Source organism: Etheostoma spectabile, chromosome 24, assembly GCF_008692095.1.
Source record: "Etheostoma spectabile isolate EspeVRDwgs_2016 chromosome 24, UIUC_Espe_1.0, whole genome shotgun sequence".
Lineage (NCBI taxonomy): Eukaryota > Metazoa > Chordata > Actinopteri > Perciformes > Percidae > Etheostoma > Etheostoma spectabile.
In genome coordinates, this window is record NC_045756.1 from 13,230,006 (window position 1) to 13,247,506 (window position 17,501).

Below are 17,501 nucleotides of genomic sequence, written 5' to 3' on the forward strand. Positions count from 1 at the left end.
ACGATTCACTGCAGAAATTGGATTTGCATTTGCTTTATACTTTAAATATTTAAATTAAATCATATCTATGTTAATATATCTGTAATTTTTTGTTAATCCTTTTGTTTCCGATTCTGATAAATTATCAAATGAGACTAAAAGTCTATAAATTGGCTTCTCATTATCTGAAAGCAACTTCTTTTTCAGAAAAACGCTCTGGGAAGCTGACATCATATCTGATGCTGCAGTTTTGATGGTCTACTGGATCATACCTTTCAGTTGGATGGCTGGAGCAGCGCTCCAACGGGATCTTCACCAGCCTGTCATCAAGCCCAACAATCAAAGATCTGTCACTGTGGAGGATTTGGAGACTCTTGATTGGTCCGATATGCCCTTGAGGGAGGAGCCTGAGCTCCTCCAGGTAGCAGCCTTGAAGGCTTTTGTTGGTTGTGGAGAGAGCCTTTAGGATGGTGCCGTATTCTGATTGGACAAGATGAACAAGGAGAGAAGTTCTGGGATGAAAAGGATCTACATCACTACCATTTTGTTGTTGTTGCCACAGCTCTCTCGCTCACCGGTGCCGATGTACATGACATGGTAGAGGGTGTCTCGGCCCTGCACGATGTCCACCACCAGCTTGGAGAAGCGCAAGTTGTCCTGGGTCAGCAGAGGGTTGGTGGTGATTGGCTGGACCACATCATTCATGAGGAAGAGTCGCTGGGCATCCTGGAGGCTGCGCTCTGTAAGGTTCCCACCGGGGCCTCCCTCCTCCAGTGTGCCACACTGAGGGATTAGTGTTGCGTGTTAATACGTAGGTTGGTGGCTGATGTTTCTGAGTCTGCAGCAGATGTCTTTTCTTATCAACAAAACACTCATTAACACTCACTAATTTTAGCATGCCTTCAACCTGAGGGCACGAGCGAGTACAGACCTGTGTAATGGTGGTCATTTGACATCTCAAACGCTGCTGTATCTGAGAACATTAATGGCTACATTTGAATAAGTTGTGTTGGGATGTGGTCCTTGCAACAGAGCTTTCATGAATGTTCATTGTTTCTGGTTCTTTTCTGTTTTTTTCCCATGACAAATATTAATATGAGCTGCGCAAGGCCATTACCGACAGCACAAATATATGTTTAATAAATGTAAATTTTGAAATTAAAAATAACAAAACTATAACATATGAAATGCAGAGATAACATAAACGGAAATGTCACTACAAGGTCCCTACAGCTCAATTTGGGTCGCATTTTGTATGTGTTGGGAAGCTTGCCAAGCATTTATTGTTGGAATTATATTTGAGGGAGCTGAGCGAGAATTTTCTTTGTGCTATACTGCAATAAGCTATCTTTATCCTCAGCACACCAAGATGAAATGAGAACCAGTCTTTAAAAAATGCCTTGAAGGAAAGGCTGGAAAATTATGAAAGGACAAAACTTTCTGTTTTTCAGATTTTTTTTACCACTATGTTGTCACATAAAAAGCACATCTAAGTCCATCCAGTTTGTTTATATATGTGAGTTACCTGAAAATTGGGTATGGGGTTTGGGGTGGAGAGCCAGGCAGTGCGGGGGTTCTCTTGGTAGCGAAAGGGTCCATTGAAGGCCTGGGTGATGGAGCTCAGATTGAAGGCACAGACAGCAGAAGCTGATATACTGTTCCTAAAAAGGGGGAGGATGTGATCACTGTCAGATCTCAGGAAGTCAGTGAGAAAGAAAGCAAGATTGAAAGAAAGAGAATGGCTTATAATCTCAGTTATTAATAAAGTATAACAAAGATGGTGATAAAATACACGTTGACATACAAAACATTAAAAAAACCTGAGCGCAATTGCGACTTACTAGTGCTTTAAAAAACAACAACACATAATCAAATATACTGTATATTGATATAAGACGCCTTGTTAAAAAATAGAGTAAAACAGTAGGCTGTATAAACTCCAGTTATATAACATATAATAACTAAAAATGCTGTAATGGGCCACTCTGTACACAAAGTAGTTTGTTCAAATTACTTATATAGTTATGTTGAAGTAATATTGTGAAAGTGGGTCTTTTTTATAAGAAATGTAATGGAAACGTATGGAAAGGTAACACACTTACAGGTAAAAAAAAAAAAGAAAAAAGAAAAACAACCAAAGGAAATGGTGAAATGATAATAAAATAAAAGAATTAATTTACAAAGACTTTAGACTTTCAGGAATTTCCCATGTCTGTCCAATATTATTTTAATTTATTGTAGCTAATGAAAATTTAGACAGTTGGTTTGATGAAGTTTGTAATTCTTTCCATAGATGGTCCAAGTGCTTCACATCATGACCAAATCCCAGTCTTGTGTGTGATTGGTACTGTGAGTCTGAACTGGTCCTAGAAGTAAGTTTTAGTACTAAAGGGATCAGATATGTATGTATTAGTGTAGTATTATTACACTGGCCCTGATAGGTGTGAAAACTGACAGGTGTGCTTGATGTTATTTTTGAAAATTGAGATCTTGAAATGAAAGTTTAAGAAAATAGCCTGTAAACGTAGCCTGAATGTGGGTTGAATAAGCCAATGTGGAGCTTAGATGGGTTTGTTTTAGGTCACAAATCTTTTCTACCAATGAGAAAGGTAAAGCTGTCATTTGTCCTGCCTTAACAGAAGCAACAAAGCTAACAAAAGGCTCAAGGAGATGTCAATCAATCGGTCTCGATACACCCACACAGTCCTGGGAAGAGGTCCAATCGGCCAGATTAAATGAAAACACCTGTGTGGGCGTTCAGCGACTTTAAACTCCAGTCTACATAGAGACTGAGACAGAGTGACAGAGTGTAGAGACAGAGTGTAATTAATGAAAATGACTCACACATTAGTGGTAAAGATTCCATAGATCAGGTCCTGCTCTGGTAAGTAAAAGGTGCTCTGCAGCTCGTTGTAGTAAAAGGGGATTTCTCCTGAGCGTGAGCAGTTGAGACGGGCCTTCATAAAGGTGGTCCAGGTGTCCTCCAAAAGGAAACGTCCACCCATATCGTTCTTACAGACCCGGGCCACGCGAGAGAACACTATCTTCCCACAATCGTTTTCAACTGCGGTTTCTCTCAGGAAGAAGTAGGCAAACCGACCAATCTCGTAAACAGACACAAAATGAGGCTCTAAACAACACATGAGGAGGAGAGAAAAAATATATGGAATATTATATGATACCCGCAAACAGAGACATGGGACATTACAAGTCAGTGTGGTGCTTTGCTCACCGTTGAGCCATTTAGAGTTGTACTGGGCGGTGCGCAGTGGCAGCATGTTGCCCAGGCTCCTGTAGATGACGGGGTCACGTCCTGAGAAGTCAATCACCGTAGCAGCATACAACTCGCCCCTCTCTGTTACCATGGCGGTGGAGTTGTGGCGCGGGTCATAGGGACATCTGGCAACACCGTTCACTGTGTCCAACACCTGACTGATGTTACCAATCTGACAGGAAGTGTACAGGTGTAAACACAAGTGAATTTACAACAAATAATTAATAGAGAATCTGCTGCTTCTCTTTCAGTATTCAGATTGCACTGGATCATGAAGACAACATAGCCAATTATTTATAAGCATACATTGCAAAAAAAGGGCACAAATTAACTTGCAGAGACTTCAAATTTTCTTGAGATTCTGTGATGAATAGGTTGTAAACAGTATTCCTTTTGATTAATTTTGATGGTGGATAATCCCCATGGCCAAACCGGATCTCGCTTGTAACTTGCTTCATCAAATCTCGTGATATACCAACCTGCCTGGTTACGCAGACTGGGGTGAAAGCATTGGTCCCACACGTGAAGAGTGTTGTCCCGCTTATCAACAAAACCCGGATGTAGTTTTGGCACTCCTCCTGCAGACAAACACTCCGCAACTCAGTTTGGTTGGTCATTAAAAAATCATAAACAGTCATTTTAGTTGACCACATTATGAATAAAGCAAACAAAGACTTATGACACAACACGCTACCTCAGACTTCCCCTTGCTCTGACATGAGCGTTTTGTGTCTTCATCGGGTGCCCATTCTGTTGCCTGGGGAACACAAACATATTTCTTACAATTAAATTAACATTTATATCATCTCCGTAGTTATTCCTAAGAAAGATGAATATTTAGATTTAATTAATTGGATTGATTAAATTCAAATCATTGTGCAGATTAATGGAGATTATTATTACTCAGTTACATATCATTGATATGTAGAATTAAATTAATTTGTATTCGTACTATTTACACATTAGGGAGTTTATCTTTTTCAAACCAACTCAATCTTATGTTTAGGTTATAATTAATTCTGTATTGTTTTCTATTCAAATCTACTCATATTAATTGGATAACTATTAAGGGTCTCATTTAATTAATATTTACTTAATACCAAACCTTGTGAAATGTAATTAATAATGTTGCTTGTAATCTGTTGCCTCATTTTTATTGAGTAGATATGGTTTATCTTTTCTTACAGTGCACCGACAGGAGTTTAGGTGGCTGCGTTTCACGCAACATGTAACAAGTAAATCAGTCAACACACATAGAACATTTGTGTAAAATTGAAAGGAATAATTCAACATTTTAGGAAAAAAGCTTATTAGCTTTGTTGCTGAGAGTAAAATGAGAATACACTAATTGACATGCAATAGTGTGTTTAATCTGTAAAAAAACAAAGGGTTAACTGCAAGAAGTCACTGTTTCCAGCAAAAAAATGGTCTAGCACACAATCCACCACAAAACCACAAGGTGTGCTTTTTACACTTTGGATGTAACATTTATTATAAAGCAGATTTGGCTCCCTGCTTCCAGTCTTTATGCAAAGCTAAGCTAACCAGCTGCTGGCTCCAGCTCCATATTTAATGGGCAGACATTGATCTTCTCATCTAACTCTCAGCAAGTCAGCAAATGTGCAAACTTCCCAAAATGACGACCTATTCCCTTAAGCAAAAAATATGCTAATGTACAAAAACAAGTAAAAGCAGATTTCTTTTTCAATCATACATTCATGTTAAAAATGTCATTACCTGTATGAGCGAGGCGTTGCTTAACGTCAGTCTGAAGAGGAAGTTTCTATAAAAGAGATTTTTTTTATGTTAAGAAGAAGAGTAGCAGAAGCACACACACTGCAGAGGGTATAATACACTAGCAATGATTTCATTCCTACAACATTGTATATTGGCAACATATTGTATGTTGACTTGAAGCTGTTTGAATGTTGTCTGCTTTAAGTGTCAGTTATTTGTCACCTTGCTCCCACAATGAGCTGGTTTCTGCTTAGGTCCAGTGCCAGCTGGGAGAAATCCTTCACTCCTGGATGAGAGAATTCTGACATCCCTGGCCTCAATGCTGGAGAGAGAAAGAACAACAGGATGAGGCGACATGTAAGAGGGAAAAAGTAGCACAGAGCCATAATATGAAGTGCGTGGGAACCCTTCTCCACCAAATGGTACCTAGCTCTCAGCCTCAGATAAGCCCTCAGTGTTTTTACTGATGTGTCACATTTCTCTCCAGTGAATCAACTGATCCCGCAGTCTGACAACTCCACAACCTCCCATGAGCCTTTCAACCTGACGCCAGAATGGTGGCTCAGGCCAACGCTTCATGATATTTGTTAGTGGCAGTTCCTCTGGCCTAATGAGCCCTTGGTTCTAAAAACAAAATGAAGCCTGGAATGATTTTTTTTATTTGATTTTAATCAAATACAAAATTTTAATTGGAATATTAATAAAAGCAATTTCCTTAGTTTGACTCCCTTATCTTATTGTGGTACATTTTATTTGATTTCATTCTCTGTACGTGTATTTGCCTGGCTTTAATTTAATTTAATTGCTGTTGAAATTAAATCTTTTTACCCTGTAAAGCACGTAGGGACTTTTTTATGAAAGGTGCTAAAAAAAGGTTTCTTATTATAATAGATCGAATGAAATTGGTCTTGATTTAAAACCTCTGTTTTACATCATCTTTGGGTAGTGTGAACAAACCACATAGAGTGCAACAAACATATCCTTCCCACAGTGTTTAAGAGCAAATTACTGGTGTCTAATTTAATGCAGGTTCCTTTTAGAACCGCCTAGCTTGTGGGACAAATGTATCTAAGACAATAACATGCCGGTTTGCCAGTTGGACAATTTGAGCTGAATGGAAGCTGACATCCTGTCAAAATAATATCATCAAAGGCCCTTTCACAGTTGGTCAGACAGCTGAAGAATAACATGTAATGAGGCATGTGATACTCTTTATGTATGTTAAAATGTCCAAGAAAAGTTTCAAAATATCAACACTTATTATATCTCAAATAAACTGAAGCCTCATGCTTTGCAATACGTCCTCATCAATTTCATGTAAAACATGAAGCAACATCTTGAAAGCAACTTCTTTATGAAGATGGTTATTTCAAACAAAAGTGAACCAAAATTCTTGTCTGGTCTCCGTTCCACTTTCGTTCAGAGAGTAAGAACACGAACACAAACCATCATTCATTTGACATCTACCTGTAACCAGCGACCTGAAACCTTGTAGAAGCGATAATTAATTTGCTTCTTTTCCCGGTTATGTTGACTGGTGTTTTTAATGTGTATCCTATATGTAACTATACCATACAAAGTTGTCAAAAAGTTTTTATGATCCAATCAAACCTTTCATGAGCTCATTTTTATCTTCAAATCACAAATGTCTGTATGAGGTTCAATAAATCAGATATAATCAGGATCTCTCCTGTTATCCATGACATTGTTTACGAGCTCATTATTTCAAATGATGCTGCGACTAACATATATACTCTAGTTGGGTAAGGATAAATCAGCTTCCAGACCAACAAAGCAAGAATCCGCTAGTTTCAGCATCTGTTGCTCTAAGACAAAGCTAGTTGAAGAATACGCTATAACCAAAAATTGTCTTTTAATCCAATAACTGCAGTGGATGTCAGGCCACATTTACGCCTTATACATGTAGACATGAGTTCCCCCTTTCATAAATCTATTGTAGGCTGTGTGAACCAATCAGGAATGAGACTTTTGACTTAGCAACCAGAAGTTTAGAGACAAACATGGAAATGTCTCTAATAGCTGAAAGAAAAGCGTGTACTGATGCGCTCACCTTGGTAAGAGACAACAGGATGTTCCTTTCTAAGACACTCTGCTGGTTTGATGTGAGGCGGCTGGGACAGACACACAGACGAACAGATGACCAGCACGAGGCCACAGGGGGAGAGGACCCATGCCCCCAACCCTGATGTAACCATAGTTACAACCACATCCAGTCTTCAATCAGGTCCTCAGGAAACACCTGTTGGAACGGAGGAAAATGTAAGAACATGACCAGCAAGAATCAAACACCAAGGACGAAAACAAATTAGTCTAGTGAACGATATTGATATTAGATTTTGAAAATCCATTACTATTAAACAGTACTTGACACTGACTTGCTCTCTGTGTGGCTGTCCATCCATCTAAATCAGTTTTGCCCCCCACCCCCCCCCACCAGCCCAGCGGCCCTTCTGCTGTCTCTGTCTGTCTGCTCTGGGTGTCCTGCCCCTCAGTGTCGGCAGGACTTGGTCATGGCTAATTCATTTCAAAAGGCCAGAGCCATCAAACCCTCTAATGCCGACTCTCAAACCAAGGGTGCCATCAACAGAGATCTTTAAGACTGGGAAGACCTTTTCAAAGACGAGTCTGGGCCCAGTGCCAAACAGGGGGTGTGAACTTTTAACTGTGAGCCACATGAAGGGTCTTTGTGTCGACTTCAAAATCCATTTGTGTACATCAAGTCTGCTCAAAGATGATGATCTGATGATGATGCATAGAGTGTCTCAAAATGGCACAAAAGTGCTAAAAGAATTAGCTGATCATTTAGACTGTATGCTATGTGTGCAAGAATGCCGGCACCTGTGGACCTTTGTGGACTTATACGACTTACTACTCAACATTCAGCCATGATGTCAAACAACCTGCAGCGAAGAGAGCAGTCTGAAAACTTCCCTCAGAGATGCCAAATACTGTAACTCCAACAATGAGGAGTATGAACATACGGACATCCAGGTCAAAAGGACAATGCCAATTTCACAGTTATTAAGAATGAGATGCACACAGCTGGATTTTTTTTTTTTTACCTGGGAAGGAAAACATTACAATGTGCATGCTTAATAAATTGTAGAAAGTCTAAAGAAACACCTTTTACATTTTGAAACCAAATCAGAAATCAAAATATTAAAGCAGATGAAATTCCCTGTTTTAAGTTTAAAGGGGAACTTTTGCAAAGATTAAAGTCTGTTCACTTTCAGGTGTTACTTTCAAGTCTGAAAATGAAAATGTTCTGAGGGTGTAGAGATAGAAAGTGAGTTTACCAGACCTACTGTATGTAGCACTCTGTTTGAGATTAGCGGGTCGTGGCTACATTAGTTGCTACTATCTTAACATACCTGAATCTTTGACCCAACTGTTGGTGCTCGAGTTGCATTGTGGGTAATTTATGCACCAGGTTTTTACAAAGAAGAGGGATACGTGGCATAAAAAAGACAATATCCCTGGTTCTGCTGCATCGATATTGATCCTATTTTAAATTACCCATGGCTAAAATCCTATATGCAACCATCTGTACCACAGTAGTAACCTTGTTTTTTTGTTTTTTTTGCATTATCCCTGACAAATTAACTAATAAATAAAGTAGTCATGTCAGTCGAAGCCATGTTGTTGAACTGTCAACTTTATTGTCAAATTTAAGGATAAACTAATTCAAAAGGGCATAATCTTCCAACAATTTACTCACATTTATTGCAAAAAAGACTAGTTCTTCTAAGTTACAGTTCAGCAGATTTGCTAAGCTTCTCCCACTCTCCTTTAACCCTTAGACCAGCTTCACTGCAGCTGCTATGTGCTCGGGAGAATGGAGGCAGTGAATGTGTGCCTGTCTGCTGCTCACCAGGAGGACTGAATGTGTGTGGAAGCAGAGGTTTTTTAACCTGCTGGGTCTAACATTGTTGCTTAATGAAGCGACAGGAGCAGAGCCTTCACCGCTGGCCCCGCTTTTGTTGTGTGGCCATGCTCCTCTCACCGTGCAAAGGCTGGCCAGTGAGAAGCCTAGTGTTCTGGGACTTGTCTATTCAGTGCAATGAGGGGGAGCAGCAGCACACGTCAGTCAGATTCTTCAAGGGCAGTAGGAAATGTTTGAATTCAGATTCTCACACTGCGACCAGCCTTACTTAGACTGCATGTTTATTCATTTTTTATATGTCCTCACACCTAAATAACAGAAAAGGTTCCAAACGACCCATATGAGCAACTTCAGATCACTACCGCTGTTAAGGTTTGCTCAATTTAAAGTACTTTGTAAAGCTCAGAGAAAGATTAAAAGTAGGGATAGATTGATTTGGGACGTTTTTGGCAGTTTGCAGATTATCTGTATTAGTGTTTTATTTGCCCGATAACTGATATATTAAATGTATTAAAATGAGCTACACTACACTGGCTGCGCTACAGCTCTGTGTCTGTCCCTCGGTCACCACTGAGTCTGACTTAATGTCCCGCCCACAACACTATCTGACTATCTTTTACTGTGGATTATGTTGAAAGTTTCTAATTTATTAAATAACTGCATAAACCATTTAAACAAGGTTTTGTGTTGGAGTTTCCAACATTTCAAAATCTTAATTTTAATTTAAAGATTTAAACTTTCACTGTCAATAGGTATTGGTTCTAAATATTGGTTATTGGTTATTATAACTACTTATAATCGGCATCGGCCTTGAAAAGCCAGTATCAGTCGATCCGTAGTTAAAGAAACCACCATTGACTGTTGGTAGGAGACAGTATGCCAACAGCAGTCTACTGTGTTAAAGTCAGACACTTGAGACACGGTGTATGTCCGACCATCAACCCCGATCGTCTTCCTGGAAGTTTTTGCTGCGTTATGGTGCTTCCACCTTTATTAATGATGAGAGAGGACAGCAATTATTACAATAACCACAAGGGGCCGCTTGTCAGGTAAAGACATCTCGAAAAAGACCTCAGCAGCTTGTCTGTGTTGTCAGCACAAGAGTACAGGTGATATGAAGTTGACCGAGAGGTTATTTCCTGTTTCCAAATGTGGCTTTATGTGTCCTCATTGAGTCGAATCAGCCAGAACACAGTCAAAATATTTTTAGATTTGGGAGGAAACCAGTGTTGGACAAGAAGGAAGTAATGGCGGGCAAATATTCCTGCCTGTTTTTTTCTGGAGCCATGAGCTTGTCAGAGCAATTCATTAATTTACGTAGCTGCCCGTGTTGGAAAAACACCATAAAGCCTTAACAACCTTTGAGAAGATTAGAAATACAGTCTCCAATTCATGTGACCCGTGTGTGTTTGGACTGTGGGAGGAAAACCACAGGAACACGGAGTGAACATGTGATCCACACAGAGAGGAACACTGCCAAGAATTTAACCCTCTTACAGCCACCGTGCATAAGGGTAAAGATGTGGCTTCACTGTATCAATAATGAATAAACGTAAATGTAAAAATATGATTAAAAAAACTGGTGTACATCTTATTTCATCTATTGCAGCTCCGTATCTGCCTGTTATTCCTCTCAGAGAACAAAATGAATTTCACAATTATCTCCAATGTGGTCCTGAAATATTTAATCTTTACTTTTAAGGTATACATCTTTTTTTAATTGTTATTGATAATAAACAGTGGCCTATTTAAAAGAGGATGCTCACACCATGCTTCTCTGCCGCTGCAGTCACAACACTAATACACACTAAAAGCATAATTAATTGCGAATGAAATGAAATGAAATATAAACGCCACAAGGCACCACACCACACTGGAATATGCATCCGCCCCCTCAGTTACAAATTGGGAACCGACACAACTGGAGTAGTGGTAACAATCGTCAGACTTCAGGTCTTCTGAATGTCTTCCAGAAGATATAGAAACAACCAACTCACTCTCATACTGAACATGAGATGTGTTGACGAAAGTAACGATTATAATGTATAATGTATAATGTATAATGTATAATGTATAACGTGGCCCTACTCTCTGGAGACCCTGCAACAAAAACCGCTCACTGCTAACTTCTGCTCGAAAACCTATGCCCAGATAGATAGTTCCCCTGCCCTCTTATTTACCTTTGACATCTGTATTACCAGCACTAAACTTGTTGCAGTGTCTTCAGTTATAAACATATACAAGCCCTGTATGGTAAAAACGTTCAACTATTTCACCTATGCATATCTATTAATCAGCACTCTCTCCACAAATATTGGGTTTATTAAATTGTAATTTCTCACAATTCAGACTATAACCTAACTAATACTAATCTTACAATACACATCAGAATGACATCAGCCCTTTTAATCAGGGGTTCTTCACTTTTTTGACTTGTGACACCTTAAAAAGAGTTTATTTGTGACCTCTTGTCACATGATGCATGTATCTAGAGGTGATGGTCAGTTTAACCAAAGGGTGATTTTCTTTCTCAGATTGATTTATTGAAATAGTTTTTCAGGTGCCTAAAGATGTGAAATTACCCAGTGATTCATGGGAAAAAAGCAATGAATCCAATGAACTTCACTGTTCAGTCATCTCACGACCCTAACACTAATGCTACAAAGGTTAGCAGAACCAGCTGTAGCCTCCAGAGTCTCCCGTGAAAATGCTGTGACACGTGTTTGGACGGTGTAGTAGTGTTCCTGTAGCACTTCATAACAGTTGTACAACACTGCAGGTTTTTTTTGGCAAACTCTCCATTTTTCTTTTATAAGTTGATGTGTAGCCAGTTATTGGATCGTACAGTTGGGAGAAAGATTTTTTTTAATCTTCTGGTTGTCTGCAAGCTTGAGACTGATTTTAAGATTTTTCAAGCATGCTAATGATATTAAAGTAACATGGAACTTGAGGATTTTTTTTTGTGAGCCTCTCTTCTTTTTTAAAGAACTTTCTATTCAAGCACTCTTGGCTTTGTCTTCAGACATTTCAGTCCTTTCAGGAGGCCCTCCCACGGTGTGTGTCAGTTGGATACCTTCGACCCATTGCTTATATGTGAATGAGTTGATTTGAAGGAGTGGGGAGTAAAGTGTGGATGAACCTCTTCTGTGGCAATCTGACCACTAAGCTTACTGAGTTTGAATGTGCCATACTGACACTGTGAAGGTGCGGTTTCTTATTCTGTCAGGATGAGTAAAACCTCTTCCGTCATTTCTTAAAAAACAGCTATTACATGGAATCATATTGTGATCTGACAACAAAAGATCCACACAAAAAACCTTGACGTGCTTAATAAAACTTCCACCAGGATTACAGGCTACAAAATGAGCATGCTGGGTGTACATGTTAAGTGAGTTTCATTAAAGTAGAGTTTCATCCTTTTTACTGAGGTGATATATGACAGGGAAATTAATTACAAGTAATTATTTCCTTATTCAAAAGCCCAGTAATTTGTTCCTCCATGGCATCAAAAATAAAAGGTTGGAGTCCAGCATTTGACCTTTGTATATCAGCCTCTTGTCTAAAATCTTGTACTTGGACTTCATCCAAATATCATCAAAAGAAACAATGAATACCCCGCCCCTTCCCCCCCTCCCCCCCTCCCTACACCAAAGAACCTGGGATTCCAAACCCCAAATTCCTCCTTAAATATGGAGGGCTCACAAAACAACAGCTGCTACCAAAAGCAAATCTGGAAAAATCTCTCAGACTGTTACAGTAGCAGCTCCTACTCGACAGTAGGACTCACCCATAAAAGTAGTAATATTAATTATCAAGGAAGTCAGTTCAGTTGGAGCAAACAGACACTGAGAGGGCAAGTCTCTCTATCAAAATATTCAGAGAGGACCATTTCCGAGGCAGTGTTCTCAGCTCCTTCCTACCGGGGTGAATGGCCTCTCTGTGCAACCTGCCAACTATCTGCCAATGGCCGCTCTCTTTTACAAGTGAATAGACTGAGTTTAGCCACAGTTAAAAGACACACTAACGTGCCATGGCTGCGCCACAATGGCTACTCGGGTAAATTGCCAAACCTAATGATGCCGGTTTGGCCCCGGCTAGAGGAGCTAGAGAGCAGGAATCCTAAAGAGGCACACAGCTGCACTGATCCCTCTCTACCTATCTCCCCTCCCTCATCTCTGTCTCCGTCTGCACTCTTATCATGAACTCCATTTCTTTTGATTTCTGAAAAAAAAGACACAACTAGCATGTATAAAATGCATACCTTCTGCATTCTCTGAAAATGGTCCACGATTAGGACTTTTCCCACTTTGAAGAAAAGTCATTAGACTAAAAATAACAGATATGCCCAACCCCTCCTTTCATCTATCTGCTCAGCACCAAACAGCAGAAAGACACAGTTGGGGGAGCACATTTGGGATACAGAAATAAAAAGCACCTGCAATTAGCTTAGCTTGATGGGTTTAGCTTGTTCAAACAGTGTTCAAACAGATTAAGTGTTCAAAGAGATTAATGCAGCTTTCAGTAATCACAAGACATAAAGTGCAAAGACAAATTCTGAGCGAGAGGATGTATTTGCCTAAAAGGGACAATAGTTGGAATAAATGAATAAGGCGCTATGCAGACGCAATAAATCCTCAGGAACTACACCAAAATGAAAAAAAATGCATCCACCATCTTACTATCTCCAATGCAGGTCAACAAGATAAGTAAGACTGAGAGGCACACAGAAAAAAAAACATTACTTACAGAACAATCAGGCTAAGAATTGCAGCCTCAAAAATGTATCATAGAATTAAATCCACACCAACAGTTTTATTAATAGTAAGATACTCTTTGCCATCTTTTCTCCAACCATATACAGCCCAGTAAAACCACCTATCACATGACTGGTGCTCCGTGTTTAGGTCATGTGATGACATCTGAGCAAACGCCATCCACTGAGGATGACCGTGAGATGAGGTTCAAAGCTCAAGAAAAGGCCAAAAAGTGCAAGACAGTTCCCAAGGCTAATGAGTTTAACTTCTGACAATCTTTAAACAATGTACCATAATCACCTTCACAAAGGTATTATGTTGCAAAGCTCTGGTTTAGGATTTAATACCATTTAAACAGTGTTTCTAAAATACAGTCCACCCTTTGAGAAGGTCTTGTAAATGGAAGTTAAATTATATATTTAGGTTTTATCATCTCTGTGATGCCAAGTATGGATAGTATTTTACAGTAATGGATCAAACCTCAAGAATAGCCAATCGAAGATGTGTGCCTTGCCAGCAATTATTTAGGGAGAAAAGGACAAAATAATTGTAATTTTTACATACAAATTGCCAAGTACTTTCTTTTAGTAGAAAATATTCATCAGTATCCCGAGAACACTGCCAAGGGTACAATAAGTGCAATGTGTGGCTCTCGCTTGACAAAGGGCCAATTGTTCATCTATTGAATGGTTAAAAAAATTACACTCATTCAGACAATATTTTAGAAGCCAGACTGAAGCTATTGATCCAGGCTTTTCCTCAGTCCCCCCCTCTGCGATTCTCTCCCAAACCATCACCATGCCAATTTCAGCACTCATGCTTTAGACAGAACAAAGGAAATATTCACTACACATTACCTGAACCCCTCCAGTGTTAACACATGTCTATCCATGCAACATGTAGTCTCCGCAGGGAGAGACTGATTGATTGATATACGCTGAGGATGAGAATGAGAAGCGGGGAGGGAGATGTCGTGCTTCATGTTAAAGATCAATATAGGAGAAATTAGCCTGCAGAGAGGAAAGAGACACACTGACAGACAGGCAGAAAAAAACGCCACAAAAAGTGTGCGACCTAGACACGAAGACGGAAAGAACATCACAAAAGAATGAGTAATTGCCCTGAAACAGCCAACCTCCACATGGGATATATACGTGCATATGAATACACACTGCACACAGGGATATACGGGAAAATAAACTTACTTGTTCACCATCACCAAACTGCTCCGGAGGACAAACGGGTGGCACGGATCCTTCACATGGTGAGAGAGAAACAAGAGAGAGAGAACTTGTTACACATCGACACAGAGTGGCACGCTGACCAGAGTGTGTGCAGGGGGGTGAAGGGGGGGAGTAAAGGGGTGTGTGTGATGGGGGACCTGGGGGGGGGAAGCAAAGCATTCCTGTTTGTGCAGAGCAAACTTAACTCTCTGAATAGAAAGGGATGTCTGCCCTGTGTGAGTGTGTGTGTCTTTATTGTTATCCTTGGATTTTTCTAAGAAATTAGGTCAGATTAAGGTTGTAATCAACCAAACTGGAAACAACTGCTGTGCCTTCCCACTTGCTGACACTATTTATTTATATTACTATTTATAATAATAGGACTTTGCTGTTGGAAAACAAGTCCCAACATTCTGGCCTTGCCTGTAGTGGCAGTCTTACTCTTTGTAATTGCTCTTCAGGCTAATTAATGACATTTTCGTTCGGTTTTATTGAAACCTATTGGCACTGGACACACAGACAACTTGTATCCTTTAACTACGTGTACATTAAAAAAAAATCCAACTGTGATGGAAATTTACTGCATTTTATTTCTCAAAAACTTGCACATATTCTTCTCGTGGATTTATGCGTTTTTTTAATACAGAAATAAGTTTTGCATGCAACTTCTCTGCAGTGTAAAGTACACAGTTTCTTTTAGTAGAAACAAAACCTGAAAATGTAGTGCTAATTGTGTTCTTATAACAAGTAAAAGGCATTGCGTTGCGCTGCTGTTGGCTTACTTCTTCTAACTATTGGTATCTAAATCGATGTACATAAAGAGATCGGAGGTCAATCTTAAATCGTTTGGATACAAAACGAGTCTCGCTGTTGGTTGAGCACAGCTGCAGTATCAGCAACGTGCAAATGAACGAGGAGGCAGAGTCAATAGCAAATGCCATTAGCTCAGACAAACATTATGTCTGCCTAAACAAAGAAACCCCGTCTGGTCTACAGAGTCACGCAATGGCCAACAGAAAGTGTGATTTTTTTTTAATTTTTTTTTTTTTTTTTTACTGCAAAACAGGGTTTAACTTAATGTGAGCCATCAGTGACAAAAGGCATCCACTCCCTGTATCTGTTGACTGAGTTTCATAATCTTGGGTCCTTGAGATTCGTTCAAATCCCACTTCAAAGCATCAGTTACTTTCAACTTTTTGTGGTAAAATAGTCTAAACTCAAGTGATAAGTGAACCTTAACTTTGGACTACTTTATCATAGACTCTACGCGTACCCAAAGTTTTTTTCAAAAATGGCCCCCAGAGTGGATACATCTGATTATAAGGACTCGGGCTATTTAGCATGGGCGGTGAAAAGAGAGCTCTTAGAAAGGTGAGCCTGGTCGGGGACGAAGATCTTTAGCGAACAACATAAAAACCTGTCATTTTCAACAAATCTACTGCCTTAGTGTGGACATACTCTGTGTCAACAAGCAGGAAATATGACTCGGGTTTTTTGTACTGTTGAGGCATGGCTACACAAGTGCCAATCTGAGAAGGCGAAGGGATGACCTCCCATTCAAAAATTAATGGCACCAATAAATCATATCCACTGAAAAATGACAGGATGGTTTAGCTTCCCGCGTTCCCAGTAGAGCATATGAGACAAATAACACTTCCAGGCCTCATCCCCAACCTTTACAGAGCAGGACATTCATCTCTCTCAGCCTCAGCCTCACCACAGCCGAGTACCAAACCCCCCTGAGAGGATGAATGGCTCGTTCCTGTGTAAACTTCAGGATGACCTCCTCCGGCTCTGTTTTTACAGCCCTCCTGTCACTGCTGGGGCTGCACAGGCACAGTGAGACGCAGGGGAGGTGCTGAGTAAAACCAAACCAGGATCACCGAAAGATGGCCGGGTTTGAACATTACAGACAACAGCGGACTTCAGGGGAGCTGTCAACTTAACGAGTGAATATGACTTCTATATCACCTTGTATAGTTCTGAAAATGTATTAGTGCTGGTTTAGAGCACATTCAGCCACCTGTGATTGCCTCTAAGTGCCAGCGTCTTTTTAAAAGCCTAAATTATTTGTTTTGTGTCCACCTCCAAGCACATTAAAATCAAGTCGAGAAGATGTTATGAGCACCTTTGAGCATTTTAATAGCGTCTGCATTGTACGTTTTAGATTTCTTGTCATTTGTAGCAATCAAAGAACAGTATAACAGTGGGTTTTTAGAGATAACACTGACAAAAGCAGTGAGACTGAGGAAAAAAAGTTGTCGCCAAAAGCCGCTAACACCCTCCGTAGAGCTGAATTTTAAATTTAAAGCATATTAGGTTATATATCCATTAATCCAGGACCAGCTGCAAAAGAGGCCTACAGTGGTTACCCAACGACTCTTAACCCCCAAAACCAGGACCCGACCCCCACCACCCCACGTCACAGCCCTCAATGGATGCCTTGTCTAGCACATAGCGCTCCACTGTGAAACAAGTCTGTGTGTCACAAAGAAATATTGACTTTTAATGCTTCAAACATTCAGCTCGCTCCGTTTTAAACAAACCTGGCTGTGTTGATTTTTAAAACCCAGCAGTCACTGAGGTTTACCTTTCTACTGGAGCAACAAAACTGTGCTTACGCACGCACG

At 39.9% G+C, this 17,501-nt stretch overlaps 1 protein-coding gene across 1 annotated transcript in view; it reads right to left on the reverse strand.

Moving 5' to 3' along the window:
• Positions 1 to 17,501, reverse strand: part of LOC116673743 (semaphorin-5B) — a 31,779-nt gene that overhangs the window by 11,806 nt on the left and 2,472 nt on the right. The window contains exons 2-12 of the mRNA XM_032505984.1: positions 14,854 to 14,903; positions 7,062 to 7,250; positions 5,213 to 5,312; positions 4,991 to 5,036; positions 3,948 to 4,010; positions 3,733 to 3,831; positions 3,212 to 3,425; positions 2,824 to 3,109; positions 1,505 to 1,640; positions 555 to 762; positions 252 to 459 (exon numbers count right to left, since the gene is read on the reverse strand). Of these exons, the coding sequence (XP_032361875.1) occupies positions 252 to 459; positions 555 to 762; positions 1,505 to 1,640; positions 2,824 to 3,109; positions 3,212 to 3,425; positions 3,733 to 3,831; positions 3,948 to 4,010; positions 4,991 to 5,036; positions 5,213 to 5,312; positions 7,062 to 7,206 (1,505 nt within the window). The 5' untranslated portion in view covers positions 7,207 to 7,250; positions 14,854 to 14,903. The remainder of the gene's footprint in view (positions 1 to 251; positions 460 to 554; positions 763 to 1,504; positions 1,641 to 2,823; positions 3,110 to 3,211; positions 3,426 to 3,732; positions 3,832 to 3,947; positions 4,011 to 4,990; positions 5,037 to 5,212; positions 5,313 to 7,061; positions 7,251 to 14,853; positions 14,904 to 17,501) is intronic.